This window comes from Oncorhynchus kisutch, linkage group LG17, assembly GCF_002021735.2.
Source record: "Oncorhynchus kisutch isolate 150728-3 linkage group LG17, Okis_V2, whole genome shotgun sequence".
NCBI lineage: Eukaryota > Metazoa > Chordata > Actinopteri > Salmoniformes > Salmonidae > Oncorhynchus > Oncorhynchus kisutch.
Window position 1 is genome coordinate 51,159,282 of NC_034190.2, and position 26,311 is coordinate 51,185,592.

Consider the following 26,311-nt stretch of genomic DNA (forward strand, 5'->3'; position numbering starts at 1 on the left):
CTCTGCCAGGAGGAATGGGCCCAAATTCACCCAACTTATTGTGAGAAGCTTGTGGAAGGCTACCCGAAGCGTTTGACCCAAGTTAAACAATTTAAAGGCAATGCTAGCAAATACTAATTGAGTGTATGTAAACTGCTGACCCACAGGGAATGTTATGAAAGAAAGCTTAAGCTTAAGTAAGTCATTCTCTCTACTATTATTCTGACATTTCACATTCTAAAAATAAAGTGGTGTTCCTAACTGACCTTTTTATTTGTGAAAAACAAGTTTAAATGTATTTGGCTAAGGTGTATGTAAACTTCCGACTTCAACTGTATATACAGTGCCTTGCGAAAGTATTCGGCCCCCTTGAACTTTGCGACCTTTTGCCACATTTCAGGCTTCAAACATAAAGATATAAAACTGTATTTTTTTGTGAAGAATCAACAACAAGTGGGACACAATCATGAAGTGGAACGACATTTATTGGATATTTCAAAAATTTTCAACAAATCAAAAACTGAAAAATTGGGCGTGCAAAATTATTCAGCCCCTTTACTTTCAGTGCAGCAAACTCTCTCCAGAAGTTCAGTGAGGATCTCTGAATGATCCAATGTTGACCTAAATGACTAATGATGATAAATACAATCCACCTGTGTGTAATCAAGTCTCCGTATAAATGCACCTGCACTGTGATAGTCTCAGAGGTCCGTTAAAAGCGCAGAGAGCATCATGAAGAACAAGGAACACACCAGGCAGGTCCGAGATACTGTTGTGAAGAAGTTTAAAGCCGGATTTGGATACAAAAAGATTTCCCAAGCTTTAAACATCCCAAGGAGCACTGTGCAAGCGATAATATTGAAATGGAAGGAGTATCAGACCACTGCAAATCTACCAAGACCTGGCCGTCCCTCTAAACTTTCAGCTCATACAAGGAGAAGACTGATCAGAGATGCAGCCAAGAGGCCCATGATCACTCTGGATGACCTGCAGAGATCTACAGCTGAGGTGGGAGACTCTGTCCATAGGACAACAATCAGTCGTATATTGCACAAATCTGGCCTTTATGGAAGAGTGGCAAGAAGAAAGCCATTTCTTAAAGATATCCATAAAAAGTGTTGTTTAAAGTTTGCCACAAGCCACCTGGGAGACACACCAAACATGTGGAAGAAGGTGCTCTGGTCAGATGAAACCAAAATTGAACTTTTTGGCAACAATGCAAAACGTTATGTTTGGAGTAAAAGCAACACAGCTCATCACCCTGGACACATCATCCCCACTGTCAAACATGGTAGTGGCAGCATCATGGTTTGGGCCTGCTTTTCTTCAGCAGGGACAGGGAAGATGGTTAAAATTGATGGGAAGATGGATGGAGCCAAATACAGGACCATTCTGGAAGAAAACCTGATGGAGTCTGAAAAAGACCTGAGACTGGGACGGAGATTTGTCTTCCAACAAGACAATGATCCAAAACATAAAGCAAAATCTACAATGGAATGGTTCAAAATAGAATGGCCAAGTCAAAGTCCAGACCTGAATCCAATCGAGAATCTGTGGAAAGAACTGAAAACTGCTGTTCACAAATGCTCTCCATCCAACCTCACTGAGCTCGAGCTGTTTTGCAAGGAGGAATGGGAAAAGATTTCAGTCTCTCGATGTGCAAAACTGATAGAGACATACCCCAAGCGACTTACAGCTGTAATCGCAGCAAAAGGTGGCGCTACAAAGTATTAACTTAAGGGGGCTGAATAATTTTGCACGCCCAATTTTTCAGTTTTTGATTTGTTAAAAAAGTTTGAAATATCCAATAAATGTTGTTCCACTTCATGATTGTGTCCCACTTGTTGTTGATTCTTCACAAAAAAATACAGTTTTATATCTTTATGTTTGAAGCCTGAAATGTGGCAAAAGGTCGCAAAGTTCAAGGGGGCCGAATACTTTCGCAAGACACTGTATATATACACTTTCTTACATTTCCTAGATCTAAGGCAGAGACTTAAACATTTATGAATGTGTTATTCAATGCATTTTTATGGGCTGTAGTAGTAAAGGCCAAATTCAATATTTTATCACATTTTTGTATATATTTTTTTAATGCCTAAAGGGGTCCTAAAATTCTAAATCAAATAGCTAAATGATCCACGGTATGACCTTCTTAAAACAATTCCATATGTCAGCTTAGAATGAAGGCTTTTTATTGAATACAAGTAACATATACCGAGTACACAGAAATACTTTCTTGCTGCTTTTTCAAAAAGTGCACAATTAGTACAAAAATTGCAGACTGGTCTTTTTGAATTGCTTGCACTTCAAATCACAAGTGTTGAATTAAAAAGGTTAATGTTTTTTTTTTTTTGAAAGCACAATGAAAGTACAGTATTATTGGAGAAAGTATTTTTCCCAAAAGATAAATCAAACACATCTAACATTTGTCGAAGTTGCGAATCTAACATCCACTGACAATAAAAACAATCCTATTGATTAAAATCTGGTTCTAAAATGCTCTATAAAATGATAAATGTGAAGCAAGCCTTATATACAGTATGTTGTGCTACTATTTCAGATACTGTTGCAAGTAAGCAGAATATCCGAGTATATAAAACTAAACATTTTAAAGGTACAGTCATAAAATTATATAAAAAAAAACGTTTCGAATATTCAAAATCATAAGCATGACATTCAGCAAACTTAAAAGGATACAGTAGTGATAAAGCATGTAAACGATTTATGTATTTTGGCATCTTAGTAAAAAATAACCTTTGAAGTAAAGCAACTGCTGGTTATGTCATGGACATACAATCAGTGTGTAACTGAAGTAGCTCTTTGAACATACTCATAAAAGGCACCCTGAATGAGTGAGTATTATTGAGTAGTACTCAGTGAGTACAGACAACTCAAAAACAAATAACTGGCAGGTCTCCACTGTGCACATATGATATGTAAAATCTGTTAAATGTCCAGTATTTAAAAAACAGAATAGCAAACTGTACACATTCAATTACCAAAACAAAATGGGCTACAAATGTAGCCAAAATGAGTAGACAAAAAGTGTATATTGTACTTCAATCTGAAGTCCAGAGTACTTTAATGTGAGGTGAGGCATACTGGGGGTTATCAACTGCTGAAATTCCCAGATTAAAAAAATATCAATTTAAGATGACATTAGGACAGTCAAACTCCCAGTCCAATCAAATACTGTTAAATCCTGTAAACATTTGTAAATATACAGTATAACAATGAAGTATAAAAGTTCTATAAAACATTCCAGTGACTAAAAAAATAAGTGTCAAATGTTTTTGTTGTTGTTTTTGCACAGATGACCAAGTTTTTTATATATATATATATATATATATAGATGCCCTGGATGATGAGGTAATGCCCACTTAGTTTTGGTGAAAGCAAAAAATAAACTTCCAGTTAATAAAATATGGATACCATAGACAAATGACAAATGTCAAAATGTCCAATATTGAGATGTCTTTACATGTCTGTCTTTGCATTGATTTTACAGTATTTAAAAAATACATCTTTTTGGATATGGCTGAGAACAGATTCTTCTTCAGTCGAATTGGTATTTGGGAGAAGAACATGTATATTTCCCAACCCTGACTATGTTGACATAAAAAAAACAAAAAAAAACAACAACAAAAAACAAAAATTTCTACTCATTCATAAAGAGATCTATATCTATTTAAGAATTTATATAAATCAGCGTGGTATCAAAATATGTTTGACCAACAAAACAAAATGGTGATCACAACAAAACCAGTCAAAGACTACATAAGGGGAAGTCATTAGTAAAAAATAAAATACAAGCAGTGTTTAAAACCTTAAAACCCTAAAATAACACTTTGTCTACCAGGGGACAACAAGATGGTCTAACTTGGCATTGGCACTTCTGATTGACGATCAATGGTGTTTTCCATGTCACACTCAGCCCAGCCTTTTGCTACAGGAAAGGCTATAGGAGCCGGACCCTCAAATGATTCCCCAATGGCAGGGCTGGTTTCGCTCAGTAGAAGCAGGATTGGCTCCTTGATTGTAGGGTATTTTTCAAGTGTGTTGGATGAAAACACCTAGGCTGAACAGAGAGGGGTGAGAGCATAGTCACCATTTGTACTTGCCCAGTCTTGTGTCCTCCTGCTCTTCCAGAAGGGGCCCTCCCCTACCATTACCTACACAGCCTCATGATTGGAGAAGGTCAAGGTGAGGCGTGGAATGGATAGAGTGATGGATCAGGGACAGAATTATTCACATGCAAAGTAGTCCTTCAGTGGGGCAAACAGGTGTCTGATGACGGGCACGCTCCAGGATCTGCCCAGCAGCTTCTGCCTGGCACCGCGACCCATGTTTGACACATCTGTGTAGTGGACTGGGAAGCCAAAGATCCTTGAGGAAACAGATGATCAGAACAAGGGTGTATCACAAGTTGTCCCACAAGGCTCAGTGTTAGGTCCATTACTGTTTATTATTTGAATACTCTATTTCACTGTTATGCAGACATACATCTACATCCACACAAAACACCACCACTCTGCAACCCCCCTGTGTTGTTGACTATCTCTGTGAGGTGAAAACTTTAAAAAACTAAATGACGACAAAACTCATGTACCCCAACTCTCTCATCAAAAAACTGGGTGAACTCAAAATGGAAATCGACGGCTTCACCATCCAATCCAACTCCACAGTCAGCAACCTTGGTGTTACATTTGACCCCACTCTGGCATTTGTACTCCACTCCCGAAACATCACTAAGTCAGCCTTCTTCCACCTCAAAAACATCTCACAACTCGGACCCTCTCTCACTGACCCCAATGTTAAAACATTCATTCACACCATTGTTTTCTTACGCCTGAACTACTGCAACGCCATTCTCTATGGACTCCCCGCTATAACACTGGACAGACTTCAACACATTCAAAATTCAGCTGGACTATTCCTCACACACACACACACACACCAGACCCTGAGACCATATCACCCCCACCGGCTCCCAATTCAATACAGGACCATCTTCAAATTGCTCATGCTCACCTACAAAGCACCCACATACCTCACTTACTGGCACCCACCGACCTCACTTACCTCCTGCACCCCTACACTCCCATATGTTTACACCAAAGACACACCTCTTCAGACAGGCGTACCCAGATTCTCTGCTGTCTTAGCTTTTATCCTCTGTCTAGTTCACTTCCCTGGTAAGTCTGTCATCATGTTTAGTGTTGTCCCTGGTTAGTCTGTCATCATGTTTAGTGTTCTCCCTGGTTAGTCTGTCATCATGTTTAGCATTCTCCCTGGTTAGTCTGTCATCATGTTTAGTGTTCTCCCTGGTTAGTCTGTCATCATGTCTAGTGTTCTCCCTGGCTAGTCTGTCATCATGTTTAGTGTTCTCCCTGGTTAGTCTGTCATCATGTTTAGTGTTCTCCCTGGTTACTCTGTCATCATGTTTAGTGTTCTCCCTGGTTAGTCTGTCATCATGTTTAGTGTTCTCCACGGTTAGTCTGTCATCATGTTTATTAGTGTTCTCCCTGGTTAGTCTGTCATCATGTTTAGTGTTCTCCATGGTTAGTCTGTCATCATGTTTAGTGTTCTCTATGGTTAGTCTGTCATCATGTTTAGTGTTCTCCCTGGTTAGTCTGTCATCATGTTTAGTGTTCTCCCTGGTTAGTCTGTCATCATGTTTAGTGTTCTCCCTGGTTAGTCTGTCATCATGTTTAGTGTTCTCCCTGGTTAGTCTGTCATCATGTTTAGTGTTCTCCCTGGTTAGTCTGTCATCATGTTTAGTGTTCTCCCTGGTTACTCTGTCATCATGTTTAGTGTTCTCCCTGGTTAGTCTGTCATCATGTTTAGTGTTCTCCCTGGTTAGTCTGTCATCATGTTTAGTGTTCTCCCTGGTTAGTCTGTCATCATGTTTAGTGTTCTCCCTGGTTACTCTGTCATCATGTTTAGTGTTCTCCCTGGTTAGTCTGTCATCATGTTTAGTGTTCTCCCTGGTTAGTCTGTCATCATATTTTTTATACTTATTTAATATGTAATTTCATTGCTATTTATCCTGCTGATTTTCTTGTGTATGTAAAGTAACTTTTGGTGTCATGGAAAACGCTTAAAATAGAATGTATGATTATTATTATTAGTATTAAAATGGCATCAGAGGGCATTGTGGGCAGAGTTGGGTCTTATTTAGTGCACACAGTAGCAAAACAATTTGCAACAGAAAACAAAAACGAGCTTAAGACAAGTTCCGGTAGTCCCTCCCTGTTTCAGTCTGTTTTCTTTTGTTTGGTGCCTAGTGACTATGACCCAGGAATGTGATTTGACATTGTTTTTTAACAGAGGCACCACAGAGTAAAAAAGGTAGAGGGCGCACTTGGGACAAAGAGAGTGGCACAGTCAGATTAGAGTTGTGGGTCTAGGTCTCACCTCTCCAACTCGGTGCACCACAGGATGTCCTCTTTGCCGTTCATCATGACGGGGAAGTGCTGGTCTTTGCCTTGCTTGATGGAGTTAGAGCGTGTGGTGATGGTGCGCACCTTTCCAAACTACCAGACAAGGAAAATGCACACTCATATTAATACACTGTATGTGTGTATGTATATATATATATATACACATACATACATACATGCACACACACACACACACACACACACCCCTTGACTTTTTTCACATTTTGTTACTTTACAGCCTTATTCTAAAATGTATTAAATAGTTGTCCCACCTCAATCTACACAAAGCAAAAACATATTTTTTTGAAATTGTTGCAAATGTATGAAAAATAAAAAACAGAAATATGAGCAATCAAGGGAGAAGGGCCTTGGTCATCAAGGTGAACAAGAACCCGATGGTCACTCTGACAGAGCTCCAGAGTTCCTCTGAGGAGATGTTAGAACCTTCCAAAAGGACAACCATCTCTGCAACACTCCACTAATTAGACCTTTATGGTAGAGTGGCCAGACGGAAGACGCTCCTTAGTAAAAGGCACATGACAGCCCGCTTGGAGTTTGCCGGAAGGCACCTAAAGGACTCTCAGACCATGAGAAACAAGATTCTCTGGTCTGATGAAACCAAGATTGAACTCTTTGGCCTGAACGGAGCTAAGAAGAGAGAGACCCTTGATGAAAACCTGCTCCAGAGCGCTCAGGACCTCCGACGACAGCGAAGGTTCACCTTCCAACAGGACAACGGCCCTAAGCACACAGCCAAGACAACGCAGGAGTGTCTTCAGGACAAGTCTCTGAATGTCCTTGAGTGACCCAGCCAGAGCCCAGACTTGAGCCTGATTTGAACATCTCTGAAGAGACCTGAAAATAGCTGTGCAGCGACTCTTCCCATCCAACCTGACAGCTTGAGAGCATCTGCAGAGAAGAATGGGAGACACTCCCCAAATACAGGTGTGCCAAGCTTGTAGCGTCATACCCAAGAAGACTCGAGGCTGTAATCGCTGCAAAAGGTGCTTAAAAGTACTGAGTAAAGGGTCTGAATACTTATGTAAATGTCATATTTTTGCTTTGGTATTGTGTGTAGGTTGATTCAATTTTTTTTCCCCCTCAATCTTAGAATAAGGTTGTAATGTAACAAAATGTGGAAAAAGTCAAGTGGTCTGAATACTTTCCAAAGGCACTGTGAATGTGACATTTCAGTTTGTTAATTTTAATAAATGTGCAAAAATGTCTAAACCTATTTTTGCTTTGTCATTATGGGGTATTGTGTGTAGATAAGACAAAAAAAACATGTAATCCATTTTAGAACAAGGCTGTAATGTAACAAAATGTAGAAAAAGTCAAAGGGTCTGAATACTTTCCAAATGCACTGTATATACAGTACCAGTCTAAAGGTTGGACAAACCTACTTATTCAAGGGTTTTTCTTTATTTGTACTATTTTACACACTGTAAAATAATTGTGACATCAAAACTATGAAATAACATATAGAATCATGTAGTAACCACAAGTGTTAAATAAAGGTGAAATAACATTTTTTAAAATTAAATAGTTGCTGTGAGATGTGTCTGTTACTTGAACTCTGTGAAGCATTTATTTGGGTTCTAATGAACTTATCCTCTGCATCAGAGGTAGCTCTGGGTCTTCCCTTCCTGTGGCGGCCCTCATGAGAGACAGTTTCATCATAGCGCTTGATGGTTATTGAGACTACACTTGAAGAAACCTTAAAAGTTTTAGACATTTTCTGGACTGACTGAACTTCATGTCTTAAAGTAATGATGGACTGTCGTTTCTCTTTGCTTATTTGAGCTGTTCTTGCCATAATATGGTATTTTACCAAATAGGGCCATCTTCTGTAGGGGGCAGTATTTTCCCATTTGAAACGTACCCATTTGAAACTGCCTATTTCTCAGGCCCAGAAACTAGAATATGCATATAATTGTCATATTAGGATAGAAAACACTCTAAAGTTTCCAAAACTGTCAAAATATTGTCTGTGAGTATAACAGAACTGATATTGCAGGCAAAAACCTGAGGAAAATCCAACAAGGAAGTGCTGTTTTTCATGAAAGCTCTCTGTTCCATTGGATGCCTTGCCTCCATTTAAAGGGATATCAACCGTGTTCCTTTTCCTATGGCTTCCTCAAGCTCTGAACAGTCTTTAGATATAATTCAGGCTTTTATTTAGAAAAATTAGCAAGAACAAACCCATTGTGTCAGTGGATGGCTGGGTGCCAGCAGAGTTTTTCATGCACAACAGCCATTTTCTCTCTCTCACCTATGGAAGAAGCTACATTCCCGGTTGACATTTAATCGATTATATATTGTAAAAACAACCTGAGGATTGATTATAAAAAACATTTGACATGGATACTATTTAGAATATTTATCTGCGATGTCGTGACCGCTCGAACCTGTGGATTTCTGAACATAACGCGCCAAACAAATTGAGATATTTTGGATATAAAAATAATCTTTATGGAACAAAAGGAACATTTATTGTGTAACTGGGAGTCTTGTGAGTGCAAACATCCGAAGATCATCAAAGGTAAGCAATTTAATTTATTGCTTTTCTGACTTTCGTGACCAATCTACTTGGCTGCTAGCTGTTTGTAATATTGTGTCTACTGAGAGATTTTCTTACATAAACGCTTAGTATGCTTTTGCCGAAAAGCTTTATTGAAATCTGACATGCCAGGTGGATTAACAACAAGCTACGCTGTGTTTTGCTATATTGCACTTGTGATTTAATATTTTTTGTAATTTAATTTGAATTTGGCGCTCTGCAATTCAGCGGATGTTGATGAAAATTATCCCCCTAACGGGATGGGTGCGTCAAGAAGTTTTAAGGAAAGAAATTCCACAAATGAACTTTTAACAAGGAACATCGGTTAGTTGAAATGCATTCCTGTTGACTACCTCATGAAGCTGGTTGAGAGAATGCCAAGAGTGTGCAAAAAACGTCATCAAGGCAAAGGGTGGCTACATTGAAGAATCTCAAACATAAAATATATTTAGATTTGTTTAACACTTTTTTTGGTCACTACATGATTCCATATGTGTTATTTCTTAGTTTTGACGTTTTCACTATTATTCTACAATGTAGAAAATAGTATAAATAAAGAAAAACCCTTGAATGAGTAGGTGTGTCCATACTTTTGACCGGTACTATATATATATAAGCAATAAGGCCAGAGGGGGTGTGGTATATTGTATATGGAGAATTTACCATGGATAAGGGCTGTTCTTACGGATAAGGGCTGTTCTTACGCAACGCAGAGTGCCTGGATACAGCGCTTAGCCGTGGTATATTGGCAATATACCACAAACCCCTGATGTGCCCTATTGCTATAATAAACTTGCTACCAACGTAATTAGAGCAGTAAAAATATGTTTTGTCATACCCAATGTAAATGGTCTGATATCTTTTTACTGCTCCAATTACTTTGGTAACCAGTTGATAATGTCACCTTGGGGGTTCGGGGTATATGGCCAATATACCACGGATAAGGACGGTATCCAGGCACTCCGTGTTGCGTCATGCAAAAGAACTGCCCTTAGCTGTGGTATATTGGCCATATACCACAAACCCCCGAGGTAACATATTGCTATTATAAACTGGTTACCAAAGTAATTAGAGCAGTAAAAAGTTATCAGACCATATGACAAAACATGTATTTTTACTGCTCTAATTAGGGGTCAGTTTGGGGTCACTCATAAATGTCATTGATTTTGAAAGAAAAACACATTTTTTGTCCAGTAAAATAACATCAAATTGATCAGAAATACAGTGTAGACATTGTTAATGTTGTAAATGACTATTGTAGCTGGAAACGACGGATTTTGAACGTATTTTTATTTTAATGTACAAAAAATGGGCTTTTCTTTCAAAAACAAGGACATTTCTAAGTGACACCAAACTTTTGAACGGTAGTGTACATTGAAATAAAATCACTTAGTGATTCCTGTCCAGTTCCACTGAATGAAGGAGAGCTAGAGAGTGTTACCTTAGCCACACGGCCATGGTCCAGACAGTCCTGTAGCTCTAGCTTGTCCATCCCAGATGCACACCGAGGCCTGACAACAAGAATGGGAATTAGAAATGGAATCCTCCTAAAGATCCGTAAAGTGAAGTGGCTTTATTTTACTGTACGGTTTGCACTAGTATCAACCGGTAACAATGTGTACTTCCTCGCATTTACTTACTAAACACATTTGGCAACTATCAAATGGTGCGTTTAATGAATTCCAAATGAACAAACAAGTAAAAGTCATTCATAATTTATTACTGTGTAATTACCATTAGATTTTACAGTGCAATTTGGTCATTTTTGTATTGTAAAGTAACAACAGGAATATGAAAGATTGTGTTAGTATAGGAAACACACTGTGGTCATCACACACCTGTTCATCCCTGGTAGGTTGCCCCAGAAGTACCTAGCCCTGTGAGCCGCAGACACCTCAATGGCATCGATCATTACTGGATTGCACTGTAGGACACGCAAACACACACACACACACACACACACACACACACACACACACACACACAGGTTGGTGTTTAATTGAACATGCCGCTGCTACCGTGGGTTACACATTTTCAGTAGACGAGACGACTTCTCAAGCTATCTCACGGGGTACTGCCAAAGACCTCTGAAGTTGTCACTTGTATTGATCCGTTGATATGGAATTGATATTGTGGACACAACAAACCTCAAGGAAACGGGAGATGTCTCTCTTGTCGTTGACGCCCATGGCGACCACGTTCTCGAACATCCAGAAGAAGGGGCGGTCCTCGGCCTCCTTGGGCTTGGCCTCACTCAGCAGGCGGTAGAACTCAAAGAACAACCTCCCTGTGCCCTCTGGACAGACAGACAGACAGACAGACGGGGGATGAGGAGAACACACTAGGAGATTCCTACTGCAGTCCAATGTAAACCGAATAATAATGTACATCAAAATATCACTGTATTTAAAAATAATGTGACTGTATTTTGTTTTGGATTAAAAAAAGTTCTAATTTTGCTTTATGAGTGATGTGAGACCCTAGGGTGCCAACACATACGTTCTAAGTGATTCCAATGGGTTCAGATTGTTTTATACTGTTCACTTAAACTTAAACAAAAATACATTTCATAATTTTCATACATTTCTGCACTTCCTGCACTCATTTGAGATCATTTCCGCACTGCCACATAGGGCTTCACGATATGGGCAAGAAAAAACTACTGTCACGCTCTGACCTTAGTTATCTTTGTTTTCTTTATTATTTTGGTTAGGTCAGGGTGTGACGAGGGTGATATATGTGTTTTGCCCTGTCTAGGGTTTTTGTATGTTTATGGGTTTTTTCCAGTCTAGGTGTTTTTATGTCTATGGTTGCCTAGATTGGTTCTCAATCAGAGGCAACTGTTTATCGTTGTCTCTGATTGGGGACCATATTTAGGTAGCCATATGCCTTGGATAGTTTGTGGGTTATTGTCTATGTGTAGTTGCCTGTGTCAGCACTTGGTTTATATAGTGTCAAGTTGGTGTAGTGTTCCTTCGTTTAATTAAAGAGTATGTATTCGTATCACGCTGCACCTTGGTCTCCTCCTTACGACGAATGTGACAACTAGGCCTTATTTTTAACCAAATGTTGTGATTTGACTTACGATTTAGATCAAAACACTTGGGTGAACTGATGGGATGATGGAAAAATGTTTATTCAAATTCTACAGTTAGAAGATAATAGTGGGCACTTTGAATACAGTGTTATTTGACATGACGACAAATGAAAATGGCAGGGAGGAGTTATTGTGACATGGTAGGAACCAAAGTGTTGGTCAGTGTTTCCTAGGGGACACTATAATCTTTGGCTACATTCAATGATTTCTCTTAGCTACTTCATGTAGCTAACATATTCATCCTCTTTGATTTAGAAGATATTGTTACACAAACAACATGCTGATTGAAGCATACACCAACACTGGTATCAGGCTGTATAGCTAGCTACGTTTGCTCTGACTAACTAGTGATTAGCATTAGTGGCTAACACGACTTTTCCACAACCTGCTAAGAAAAGACAAATTAGCTGTTTGCTGATGTAAGAAACACTAAATAATAGTGTAATTATAGAACGCTTGAGGACTTATTATAGAACGCTTGAGAAGCAAAGTGGAAACAGAATCGTAGTCCTCAACATTTGTGCCGCATGGACCACTGAACGCAACTGGCTCGTGGTCGAGCAACAACAAATGCGCTCCTTAATCGACGGGGCCGAGCTCGGTCCAGGTGCAAAACAGCATGGAGAGAGAGAGACAGAGGAGAGAGATGACTCAAGTAGCGGAGTAAACTATAAAAAGGGACATTACACACAGCGTATCACATGTAACAAACCAAACATTCACATACCGTTACAGAAGGTAAAGTAAAAACCCAAACCGGTCCGTGCATCAAAACCATCAAAGTCAAATACGGTATACCGCCCAGCCCTAATTCCAATAATGCATCTGTCATTATGAGTTTCAAATATCCCGGATTCTTATACCTTACACGTTGCCCTGGACGTTTAGAGGTACACGTCTATAATGTACATGTAAGAGGGAATGGATATAAATGACATTTCATAAGAACTACTTCACTGGAATTTTAGCCTGCAACACTTGGCATGAATTCTAAACCCTAATTGGAGTGAAGTGAAGCATGCTTGTTAATACATGTAATGAAGTTTGATTCAAATGCATTATTTTGATTCGATTTCTTACCGTACAATCCCTTCCTGGCGGGGTTGACGATGGACAGGTCGTTACAGGGGCTTCCTCCGATCACCAGGTCAAATGGACCCCACTCTTCTATCTGTGTGAGACAATCACACCACCCTCCTGTCAGACTGAGTGTAACACACGTCAATGCCCCAACATCTGCCCCATCTGCCGTTCTGTCATTCCCAATCCCCCCTATCCTACATAGTGTCACCTCCCCCCCATCACCTCATCCATATTGCCCACCACCCCCAACGCAGGGTAGTACAGTGCCTTCAGGAAGTACTTGACTTATTACACATTTTGTTACATTACAGCCTGAATTCAAAATGGATGAAATAGATTTTTTTCTCACCCAAAATACCCCGTATTGACAAAGTGAAAACATGTCCTTAGAAATTGATTTATTGAAAATGAAATACAGAAATATCTCATTTGCATTAGTATTCACACCCCTGAGTCAATACATGTTAGAATCACCTTTGGCAGCGATTACATCTGTCAGTCTTTCTGGGTAAGTCTCTAAGAGCTTGGATTGTATAATATTTGCACATGATTCTTTTTACAATCCTTCAAGCTATGTCAAGTTGGTTGTTGATATATTGCTAGACAGCCAGGGCAATAACCTAAAACACAAAGCCAAATTGTTGCTTAACAAGACAATATTTGAAAGTACATGAATGGCCTAGTTATAGTTTTGACCTCAATTGGCTTGAAAATCTATGGCAAAACTTGAAAATGTGAATTGTCTTCCAGTGGAAAGCAGACTGAACCATGTTTTCCTCTAGGATTTTGCCTGTGCTTAGCTCTATTCCGTTTATTTTTATCCTAAAAAAAAATCCCTAGTCCTTGCCGATGACAAGCATAACCATAACATGATGCAGCCACCACCATCCTTGAAAATATGAAGAGTGGTACTCAGTGATGTGCTGTGTTGTATTTGCCCCAAACATAAGGCTTTGTATTCGGGACATAAAGTTCATTTCTTTGCCACATTCTTTGCAGTTTTACTTTAGTGCCTTATTGCAAACAGGATGTGTGTTTTGGAATATTTTATGCGAGTGATACAGTCTTTTCTTTTTACGCTGTCATTTAGGTTAGTATCCTCAGTTTTCTCCTATCACAGCTCCTTAAACTCTGCAACTTTAACTGTTTTAAAGTCACCTTTGGCATCATGGTGAAATCCCCCATACCTTCCTCTCCAGCAACTCAGTTAGGAAGGACGCCTATATATTTGTCGTGACTGGGTGTATTCATACACCATCCGTGCTAAAATGAATATTCAATGTCCGCTTTTTTTTATACCAAATCTACCAATAAGTGCCCTTCTTTGTGAGGCATTGGAAAAGATCCCTGGTCTTTGTGGTTGAATCTGTGTTTGAAATTCACTGCTCGACTGAGGGAGCTTACAGATAATTGTATGTGTGGGGTACAGAGATCACGTAGTCATTTAAAAATCACGTTAAACACCATTATTGCACACAGAGTCCATGCAACTTATTACAGTGCATTTGGAAAGTATTCACACCCCTTAACTTTTTCCACATTTTGTTACATTATAGCCTTAATCTAAAATGGATTAAATAGTTTTCCCCCCTCATCAATCTACACACAATAACTCATAATAACAGACTAAAAACAGGATTTTAGACATTTTCGCAAATGTATACAAAAAAAACGGATATCACATTTACATACAGTATGTGACTTCTTAAGCAAGTGTTTACTCCTGAACATATTTAGGCTTGCCATAACAAAGGGGTTGAATACTTACTGACTCAAGACATTTCAGCTTTTCATATTTAATTTGTAAGAATGAAACACAACACATCAAAATGTGGAAAAAGTCAAGGGGTGTGAATACTTTCTGAAGGCACTGTATAAACACCAACCCCCACCCTACAGAACGACCCATACAGACCCCCCCCCCCTTCCCTACAGAACACCCCCCTCCTCCCCAGCTCTACATAGGGGCCTTTTCATCTGTGACAAAGGCCTTGGAGAGAGAGAGAGAGAGAGAGAGAGAGAGAGAGAGAGAGAGAGGGTGTAGCTTCCCCAAGCAGGGCCAGAGCAGACCCTCTCCGGTCCCAGCCCCTCTTTGAGGAGTGCTCTGAGTCGCTGACAAAGGGGTGAATGGGTTCTGGGGGATTTACTCTGACAAGAGGCTGTGCTTTGTCCTCTAAACCAGATGACCTCACGGACTCTCGTGCAACCCGCCAGCACACCCCTCTCTGCAGCTGTGGTGGAGCTATGTGTTTAGGTTCGACTTGGGAGTGGTTAATGTTGTCTGTTGATGTGTTTGCATGTTTGTGCTCTTGTGTTGAAGCTCTCAAAAGAGTCCTTGCGAGCCCATGAGTTTGTATAGGTTTCATTGTGGATCCACATAATGTAGGTCAGGGGGGAGGGCATTCACTATAAGGTGAGGCTCATTAGGTTACAATAAGGTACTACTGTCCTGTCTGGACAGGCAATGGCCTGGTACAGACAGGACAAACCAGTAACAGGTGTGTGGTATGAATGTGTGCAATTGTTTGATTTTCCATGACACTGACGAGGACTACCTCTTATGACCAGTGTTGGGGTTAATGCATTACAAAAGTGACACTTGTGGCAAAAGTGGCTTGCGAAAGTATTCACCCCCCTTGGCATTTTTCCAATTTTGTTGCCTTACAACCTGGAATTAAAATAGATTTTGGGGGGTTTGTATCATTTGATTTACACAACATGCCTAACACTTTGAAGATGCAAAATATTTTTTTTATTGCGAAACAAACAAGAAATAAGACAAAAAAACAGAACTTGAGTGTGCATAATTATTCACCCCCCCAAAGTCAATACTTTGTAGAGACAACTTTTGCAGCAATTACAGCTGCAAGTCTCTTGGGGTATGACTCTATAAGCTTGGCACATCTAGCCACTGGGATTGTTGCCCATTCTCAAAGGCAAAACTGCTCCACCTCCTTCAAGTTGGATGGGTTCCGCTGGTGTACAGCAATCTTTAAGTCAAACCACAGATTGAGGTCTGTGCTTTGACTTGGCCATTCCAAGACATTTAAATGTTTCCCCTTAAACCACTCAAGTGTTGCTTTAGCAGTATGTTTAGGGTCATTGTCCTGCTGGAAGGTGAACCTCCGTCCCAGTCTCAAATCTCTGGAAGACTGAAACAGGTTTCCCTCAAGAATTTCCATGTATTTAGCGCCATCCATCATTCCTTCAATTCTGACCAGTTTCCCAGTCCCTGCCGATGAAAAACATACCCACAGAATGATGCTGCCACCACCATGCTTCAATGTGGGGATGGAATTCTTGGAGTGATGAGGTGTTGGGTTTTCGACCAGACATAGCATTTTCCTTGTTGGCCAAAAAGCAACCTTTTTGTCTCATCTAACCATAGTACGTTCTTCCATATGTTTGGGGAGTCTCCCACATGCCCTTTGGCGAACACCACTCTTCCGTAAAGCCCAGGTCTGTGGAGTGTACGGCTTAAAGTGGTCCTATGGACAGATACTCCAATCTCCGCTGTGGAGCTTTGCAGCTCCTTCAGGGTTATCTTTGGTCTCTTTGTTGCCTCTCTGATTAATGCCCTCCTTGCCAGGGCCATGAGTTTTGGTGGGCGGCCCTCTCTTAGCAGGTTTGTTGTGGTGCCATATTCTTAAAATGTTTTAATAATGGATTTAATAGTGCTCTGTGGGATGTTCAAAGTTTCAGATATTTTTTTATAACCCAACCCTGATCTGTACTTCTCCACAACTTTGTCCCTGACCAGTTAGGAGAGTTCATTGGTCTTCATGGTGTCGCTTGCTTGGTGGTGCCCCTTGCTTAGTGGTGTTGCAGACTCTGGGGCCTTTCACAACAGGTGAAAAAATATATATACTGAGATCACGTGACACTTAGATTGTACACAAGTGCACTTTATTTAACTAATTATGTGACTTCTGAAGGTAATTGGCTGCACCAGATCTTATTTAGGGGCTTCATAGCAAAGAGGGTGCATACATATGCATGCACCACTTTTCAGTTTAAATTTTTTTCCATTTCACTTCACCAATTTGGACTATTTTGTGTATGTCCATTACATGAAATCCAAATAAAAATCTATTTCAATTACATGCAACAAAATAGGAAAAATGCCAAGGGGGTGAATACTTTTGCAAGGCACTGAACGTAACCAGATTACATTATTGAGTAATGGAGTAAAGTAACGCATAACTTTTTCAAATTGGGTAATATTATTACAGTTACTATACCTGCCGCATGTTTCCATAATCCAATGATTTGTATTGTTTATAAAATAGCACCAACAATCATTTTTTAGAGAGGTTGCACCTCTGATCTTTGCCATTGATTGCTTCTGTGATAGCAAAGCCCATAAAGTGTTCCCTTTATTCATCTCTACGTCTTGAGAGAAAGATTTGGAATGAAAAGATAGGAAATCAGTCCAGATGTTTGGCTTACAGTATACACTACCGTTCAAAAGTATGGGGTCACTTAGAAATGTCCTTGTTTTTCATGAGTTGCAAAATGAATAGGAAATATAGTCAAGACGTTGACAAGGTTATAAATAATGATTTTTTATTAGTTTGAAGCTGTGCTTTGGGTCATTGTCCTGTTGTAGGAGGAAATTGTCTCCAATTAAGCGCCGTTCACAGGGTATGGCATCTCGTTGCAAAATGGAGTGTTGGCCTTCATTCTTCAAGATCCCCTTTACCCTGTACAAATCTCCCACTATACCACCACCAAACCACCCCAGACCATCACATTGCCTCCAACATGCTTGACAGATGGCGTCAAGCACTCCTCCAGCATCTTTTCATTTTTTCTGCATCTCACAAATGTTCTTCTTTGTGATCCGGACACCTCAAAATTAGATTTGTCTGTCCATAACACTTTTCTCCAATCTTCCTCTGTCCAGTGTCTGTTCTTTTGCCCGTCCTAATCTTTTATTTTTATTGGCCAGTCTGAGATATGGCTTTTTCTTTACAACTCTGCCTAGAAGGCCAGCATCCCGAAGTCGACTCTTCACTGTTGACGTTGAGACTGGTGTTTTGAGGGTACAAATATATATATAAAATCGCCCGACTAATCGGTAACAGCTTTTTTTTGGTCCTCCAATAATCGGTATCGGCGTTGAAAAATCATTTTCGGTTGACCTCTAGTCTGTTTCTCAAACTAGACACTCTAATGTGCTCAGTTGTGCACCGGGGCCTCCCACTCCTCTTTCTATTCTGGTTTGAGACTGTTTGCGCTGTTCTGTGAAGGGAGTAGCAAACAAGAGTTGTACGAGGTCTTCAGTTTCTTGCCAATTTCTCGCATGGAATATCCTTCATTTCTCAGAACAAGAATAGACAGACGAGTTTTAGAAGAAAGTTCTTTGTTTCTGTCCATTTTGAGCCTGTAATCGAACCCACTAATGCTGATGCTCCAGATACTCAACTAGTCTAAAGAAGGCCAGTTTTATTGCTTCTTTAATCAGGACCACAGTTTTCAGCTGTGCTAACATAATTGCAAACAGGTTTTCTAATGATTAATTAGCTTTTTAAAATGATAAACTTGGATTAGCTAACACAACGTGCCATTGGAACACAGGAGTGATGGTTGCTGATAATGGGCCTCTGTACACCTATGTAGATATTCCATTAAAGATCAGCCGTTTCCAGCTACAATAGTCATTTACAACATTAACACTATCTACACTGTATTTCTGATCAATTTGATGTAATTTTAATGGACAAAAAATGTGCTTTTCTTTAAAAAACAAGAACATTTCTAAGTTCTGTCAAACAAACAGGGAGATTAAGATTTTGAACGGTAGTACATATGGCTAATTAAGCAGCCCATATGATAGGGCAGTACTTGTAGACTAGTACAGGAAAGCAGCGCCACCGATGAAAGGAGAAACCAGCGATCAAACCCGAGTTAGTCATCTTTGGTAGAGCGCACACGGATCGCCTTGCTCCCTCCGACAGTCAAACAAACAGGGAGATTAAGATTTTTTCCATGAAAGTAAAACAAAGTAATATAACTTATTACTTTGCACACAAAGTGACATTGTAAAGTAACGTGTTACTTTTGTTAAATATAATGATACTTTGTCATATGGTGAATTATGAGAAGGAAAAGAAGCACCTGCTTTACACGACAACATAATGAGCCATTGGGGAACGGATTGGATCTTTGCTTTAGAGACAAACCTAGTACTCTACTCTCCTCTCCTCTCTCTCACCCCTCCCTCTATATGATTTAACTTAGATTCAATTTGTTCTGCCCAACCATATGTAAAGACTGTAAAGAGAGAAGAGAGAGAGAGAAAGAGGGAGGGAGATCTGCTTACATTCTTCCTGGAGATGTTGCGCACATCGTGCACATACTGGATTCTTCCTTCATGTCGGACGACCCCCACCGATATGGAATCTTCACACACCTCTGACGCAATATAATGGTCCACTTTGAATCCTAGGTCTCGTAGCACTAAGTACCCTAAACACACACAAGTAAACATACGTCAATATTTTTCTTTTGCGGGTTCTGAATATTACACTTGAGTAATGCATTAACGCGCGCGCGCACACACACACACACACACACACACACACACACACACACACACACACACACACACACACACACACACACACACACACACACACACTTACCAGTGGCGATGCCATCGAACAGTGAGAGCACACGGATGGGGCGCCTCTGTTCTGCAGGGACAGCCCGGTAGATCTTTGGGCTTTCCTGAGAAACATATAGACCAAATCAAAATGTTTATATAAACAAACACAGACACTGCATGTACTCTAGTAGTGTTGCTATGCAGTGGGACCCTGAACTTTTCCTGACCCTGTGACCTGACCAAGAAGAACGGCAGGCCCTACATACTGTATGAGCGAAGTTAGTTTGGCCTCGGTAGTGGGACAAGGGTCAATGTGAGGAGTTAACTAAAGCATCTTGATGGGACTCACAAACTCCTGGCCGTTGTCGTTGACGAAGAACTCCTGCAGCTTCATGCTCCAGTCGTGGCGTCGTTTGAGCACGCCGTAGTTCTGCAGGGGCTGGCACATGAAACAGCGCCACGGGTCCAGGTTACGGGCACTGTTCGACGCCCCTGCGCCCACCAGAATGTCCAGACAGTCGACACAGAAACACCTGCAGGGGAGGAGACAGACGGGTGTGATAAGGTTGAGGGGGGAAAAGGGGAGATGGACGAGTAGGGGAGGGGAGAGGGGGAGGGAAGGGTGGAGGGAAGGCAGGGGGAGAGAGGGATATGGGGAGGGAGTGGGGGAAGGGGAGGGAGGGAGAAGGGAGGAAAGGCAGGGAGAGGGATATGTGGGGGAGGGGGAGAGAGAGGGATATGTGGGGAAAGAGAGAGATACGGGGGGAGGGGGAGAGAGAGATATGGGGCAGGGGGAGAGATATGGGGGGAGAGAGAGATGGGAGAGGGGGAGAGAGGGATATGGGGGGAGGGGGAGAGAGAGATATGGGGCAGGGGGAGAGATATGGGAGGGAGAGATGGGAGAGGGGGAGAGAGGGATATGGGGGGAATGGGAGAGAGATTTGTGGGAAGGAGAGAGAGATATGGGGCAGGGGGAGAGATATGGGAGGGAGAGAGATGGGAGAGGGGGAGAGAGGGATATGGGGGGAATGGGAGAGAGATTTGTGGAAAGGGGAGAGAGAGATATGGGGCAGGGGGAGAGACAGAGAGAGAAAGCAGAGAGAGAAAGCAGAGAGAGATATGGGGCAGGGGGAGAGACAGAGAGAGAAAGCAGAGAGAGAAAGTAGAGAGAGAAAGCAGAGAGAGAAAGCAGGTGGAACTAGTGAAAATAAAAGGTAACATAGAGGAAACATATACAGTGCTGTGAACAAATATTTGCCCCCTTTCTGATTTTCTCTATTTTTGTATATTTTTTATACTGAATGTTATCAGATCTTTAACCAAAATCTAATATTGGATAAAGTTTAAAGTAACACAAAAAAATATACCTCATTTATTTAATTAACAAAGTTATGCAACAACCAATTCCCTTATGTGAAAAACTCAATAACTGGTTGTGCCACCTTTAGCTGCAATGAATGCAACCAAATGCTTCCTGTAGTTGTTGATCAGTCTCTAATGTCGCTGTGGAGGAATTTTGGTCTGGTCCTGCATGCAGAACTGCTTTAACTCAGCATTTGTAGGTTATCAAGCATGAACTGCTCGTTTCAAGTCCTGCCACAACATCTCAATTGGGATTAGGTCTGGACTTTGACTAGGCCATTCCAAAACGTCATATTTGTTGCTATTTAGCCATTTTCATGTAGCCTTGATTGTGTGTTTTGGATCATTGTCTTGCTGCATGACCCAGCTGCGCTTCAGCTTCAGCTCAGACGGATGGCCTGACATTCTCCTGTATAATTCTCTGATACAGATCAAAATTCATGGTTCCTTCTATTAAAACAAGTCAACCAGGTCCCGAGGCAGCAGAGCATGCCCAAACCATCACACTACCAACCCCATGCTTGATATGGTATAAGGTTCTTACTGTGGAATTCAGTGTTTGGTGTTCGCCAGACATAATGGGACCCATGTCGTCCAAAAAGTTATACTTTTGACTCATCTGTCCATAGAACATTCTAACAAGAGTCTTGATGATCATCCAGGTGCTTTTTTTGTTGGCAAACTTGAGTCAACTTTTCAGACGAGATGGGTTCCTTTACGTCTGGCAAAACCAAACAGTACATTCCGTATAAACAAATATGTAAAAATAGAAAACAAATACTTTTTCACAGCAGTGTACATCTAATCAACAGGTTAGAGAGAAAGGAGAGCGAAAGAAAAAGTAGAAGCAGACCGAGAAGGCAAAACGTAAAAGAGGGTTGAAATGAACTAAGATACAGCAGATTACAGTTAAGATGCAGAATAATACACTAATGACACAGTATAGATACAGCCCGTCCCAAATAGCACCATATTCCCTAGTGCACTACTTTTGACCACAGCCCATAAAGTAGTGCACTGCACTTTTAGGGAAAAAAAGGGGTTCCAGCTGCCCCCAAAGGAGAACCCTTTTGGGTTCCATGCAGAAACCTCACTGGAAAGGGTTCTCCTATGGGGACAGCGGAAGAACCTTTTTCGGTTCTAGAAAGCGCCCCTTTTTTCCCTAAGACTGTATAAAAGGGTAGCATTTGGGCCACACTCTCAGAAGATTACCGAGATACGGTTAACGAGGTGAGTGTTGAGCCCAAACCTGCAGCAGTTGGCGTTCCCACACAGTAGCACCTCGCGGCCCCCGCAGCACACCGTGCAGTAGGATTGGTAGCCGTCGTCATCATACATGTAGGATATCTCCAGATACACGTCCTACCACACGCACACAACAACAGTCATTAACAACAATATCTAGATGCCAGTGTTCATTTTCAGAACAACAACAAAATACCACATTTCTTGACACCAGGATCTTTAACCAGTTCGAGCATGTATGGTGAGGCAGGAAAACAAACAAGAATGTGAATACAAAGATCCACAATATACACAGAAGTATCTGGACACCCCTTCAAATGAGTGGATTTGACTATTTCAGCCACACCTGTTGCTGACATGGGTATAAAATCGAGCACACCGCCATGCAATCCCATTGACAAACACTGTCAGTAGAATGGCCTTACTGAAGTGACTTTCAACGTGACACCGTTTTACAGTGATTTTCAACGTGACACCATCATAGGATGCACCTTTCCAACAAGTCCGTTTGTCAAATTTCTGCTCTGCTAGACCTGCCCCGGTCAACTGTAAGTGCTGTTATTGTGAAGTGGAAACATCTAGAAACAACAACGGCTCAGCCGCGAAGTGATAGGCCACACAAGCTCACAGAATGGGACCGCCGAGTGCTGAAGCTCGTAGCACGTAAAAATCACCTGTCCTCACTACGGAGTTCCCAAACTGCCTCTGGAAGCAACGTCAGCACAATAACTGTTCGTCGGGAGCTTCATGAAATGGGTTTCCATGGTCAAGCAGCAGCACACAAGCCTAAGATCACCATGCGCAATGCCAAGCGTCGGCGTAAAGGGTGGTGAGAGTGGTGTAAAGGTCACCGCCATTAGGCTCTCGAGCAGTGGAAACACGTTCTCTGGAGTGACGCTTCACCATCTGGCAGTCCCGACGGACAAATCTGGGTTTGGCAGATGCCAGGAGAACACTACCTGCCCGAATGCATAGTGCCAACTGTAAAGTTTGGTGGAGGAGGAATAATGGTCTGGGTTTGTTGTCTGTTTTTCATGGTTCGGTCTAGGCCTCAGTTCCTGGGAAGGGAAATATTAACATCTGTGTATTTTAAACACAGAGACCAAAGTTCACAGACACAAAGGCACCGCTCTGGGACACATTGACAAAGCTGTAAACTGACATCAACATCAATGCAATTGTACCAGTCACTCACCATGCACCCATTGCACTTAACAAGGTGCTGAACCATAGCTATTTGAACTATGATGGAACCGAGCCCATAACAACAAAGCTGCTAATAATAAAGAGAATGCTTCAGCCAATAGTTTCTATAAGAACTTCCTGAGACCTCGATAAGTCTGGATAAAGGCCATTGCTTCAGAAACCCAATAAGATGGTGTGATTAGACCTGGGTTCAACAATGATGAGCTTTGAGCTTTCCTGGAGCAAATAGAATAGTCGCAACGCCACAAACCCTGCAGCTCTGGCACTCCATACAAGCTAAAGCAAACGCTAAAAGTATTTGGAAGACTCCGAATAGCAATTGAACCCAGGTCTGGATGAGATGACGTAGTATGATCATGTAGTGAACAGTCACACCTGTGGTAATGATCTATTGGACTGGAGGTAATGTCAATAGAAGCAGTCAGCCAGGCCTGGTATCGATGCTTCTAGTCCCTGACACAAGAGAGGCAGGCCTAGGCATGTCTCACTCTTAAGTTCTGAACACAGTGGTTCTATTGACAAAATAGCTCTAGATGACTTCTGTGGAAAGTCTTCCTCCAGAGAGCCGCACAAACACACGATTAAACACTATCACCCCCAGCGCAGGGATTCAGGATTGGATTATACATTCAGGTAGGTAGGTGTCATTCACCTCAGGGTGTCCTGACTCTTTCAATGGGATCGAGACTCAGTGGCGGTTGGTAAAGATGGCTGTGTGAGACTGATGACAGTGATGACAGTGATGACAGTGTAAATGTAATATAGGTGTATTTCTTGTCGGCGTGTCATTTCTGAATGAGAGGGCATTAGAGAAGTGCACTAACCTTGCATGCTTGGCAAAGGCCTCCTTCAAAAAGTGGGTGGAAGGTTGCCACTCTTGTCTTCCCGCAAGAGAGGCAAAAGTCTGCACAAAACAAATATGAGCATTTTGTTGTGTTACAGCCTGAATTTAAAACGGGTTGAGGTGTTTTTTAGTCACTGGCCTACCCACAATATCCCATAAGGTCAAAGTGTTAAAAATATATATTTTTTTAAAGGAATACAAAATGAAAAGCTGAAATGTCTTGAGTCAATAAATATTCAACCCCTTTTTATGCAAGCCTAAAAAAGTTCAGGAGTAAAAATGTGCTTAATGAATTGTATGTACTCACTCTGTGTGCAATAAAAGTGTTTAACGTGATTTTTTAAAGGACTATCTCAACTCTACCCCACACATACAAATATCTGTAAGGTCCCTCAGTGGAGCAGTGAATTTAAAAAACAGATTCAACCACAAAGACCAGGGAGGTTTTCCAATGCCTCGTAAAGAAGGGCACCTATTGGTAGATGGGTACAAATAAGAAGCAGACATTGAATATCCCTTTGAGCAGGGTGAAGTCATCAATTCCACTTTGGATGGTGTATCAATACACACAGTCACCACAAAGATACAGGTGTCCTTCTTAAGGATTTCACCATGAGGTCAAAGGTGATTTTAAAATAGTTACAGAGTTTAATGGCTGTTACAGGAGAAAACTGAGGATGGATCAACAACATTGTAGTTACTCCACAACACTAACCTAATTGACAGAGTGAAAAGAAGGAATGGGTGGGTGAGGAAGAAAATGTGGTTTCAATGTGGAATAAGTCAAGGGGTATGAATACTTTCTACAATTTCTGAAGACCCTTGTATGTCAACTAGAAAGAAATATCTGAAACTAAAAGGAGAACGTACCTTCTATACTTCTGTTATTCTTCAAAACTTCATGCACCATTTGTTCTGAAGGGCAGAGAGGAGAGAGAGACACATGCAGGTCAACAATTAAAGACAGGTCTTGAGTCACATGAATAATAACATGCCATAGCAATAAATCACAGACGACTCCAGGATCGTATTCATTAGGGCATAAAATGTCAGAAAAATGTTGCAACGGAAATGGGAAATGAGTGTTTCTTATAGAACAAATCCAAGTAGTCCCCTGCCCGTTTCTGTTTTCTTCCGTTTGGTGCCTTAATAAATACGACCCTGATAACCCCGGGTTGACCCATTTGGTTGACCTCTGACCTCGACTGTAGACCTCCTCTGGGCCGCTTTTGGCCTTACACAGGCTGACGCGGGGCCTCTTGGCTGTCGGGAAATACTCTGGCAGACTGACGTCCAAAACCTGGTGGTTCAACGTGCTGCTATCTGGAGAGGACAAACACACACACACACACACACACACACACACACAGATACAGACAGATACACACACAGATATACACACACACGCGCGCAACCGTCAAAGCATGTAGAAGAAAGTATATGGTACCTAAAATACTCGACGAATATATGTAATATTACTGTATACCAGTTGATATTACTGTGTATTATTGGCCAAGTAATATTGGCCCACTAGACCCGACAAACCTATTGAACCCTTACCTCCGGAGTATGGTGGATGACATAATAAAACAACCCTTAACCACCCTAGTGTGAGTACCAGCCTTCTCTGCTAACATTCCACTCCTTGTCATTGCAAAAGAGACGGGCCTTTTGGCAATCTCAACGCTCAATATGCGCTGTATCTACGGTGGAGTTGCTCATTGGTTGTTGGAAATAACATGAATATTATCCCGCATGCGGAGCTTCGGAAATAGAAATAGAATTTAGAACAAAGTCTAAAACAAACATTTAGCTGTTACCTAGGCAAGTTGTGATATTTTTAGGTTTGAAATAAAAACTAAGACGACATTTTGTGGTT

At 41.1% G+C, this 26,311-nt stretch overlaps 1 protein-coding gene across 7 annotated transcripts in view; it reads right to left on the bottom strand.

Annotated features, from left to right (window-relative positions):
- Positions 1-2,157: 2,157 nt before the first annotated feature.
- LOC109907852 (DNA (cytosine-5)-methyltransferase 3B) overlaps positions 2,158-26,311 on the bottom strand; it is a 65,219-nt gene continuing 41,065 nt past the window's right edge. For 5 of the 7 annotated variants that reach the window (XM_031794022.1, XM_031794021.1, XM_031794020.1 and 2 more), the window contains 13 exons: positions 25,633-25,755; positions 25,303-25,347; positions 24,413-24,492; positions 22,387-22,499; positions 20,125-20,308; positions 19,813-19,906; positions 19,491-19,636; positions 13,163-13,253; positions 11,133-11,281; positions 10,824-10,909; positions 10,427-10,496; positions 6,400-6,518; positions 2,158-4,368 (listed from right to left, as the gene is read on the bottom strand). In XM_031794022.1, the coding sequence (XP_031649882.1) occupies positions 4,227-4,368; positions 6,400-6,518; positions 10,427-10,496; positions 10,824-10,909; positions 11,133-11,281; positions 13,163-13,253; positions 19,491-19,636; positions 19,813-19,906; positions 20,125-20,308; positions 22,387-22,499; positions 24,413-24,492; positions 25,303-25,347; positions 25,633-25,755 (1,442 nt within the window). In that variant the 3' untranslated portion in view covers positions 2,158-4,226. The remainder of the gene's footprint in view (positions 4,369-6,399; positions 6,519-10,426; positions 10,497-10,823; positions 10,910-11,132; positions 11,282-13,162; positions 13,254-19,490; positions 19,637-19,812; positions 19,907-20,124; positions 20,309-22,386; positions 22,500-24,412; positions 24,493-25,302; positions 25,348-25,632; positions 25,756-26,311) is intronic. The other 2 variants (XM_020506099.1, XM_031794024.1) reach the window with 1 other exon arrangement.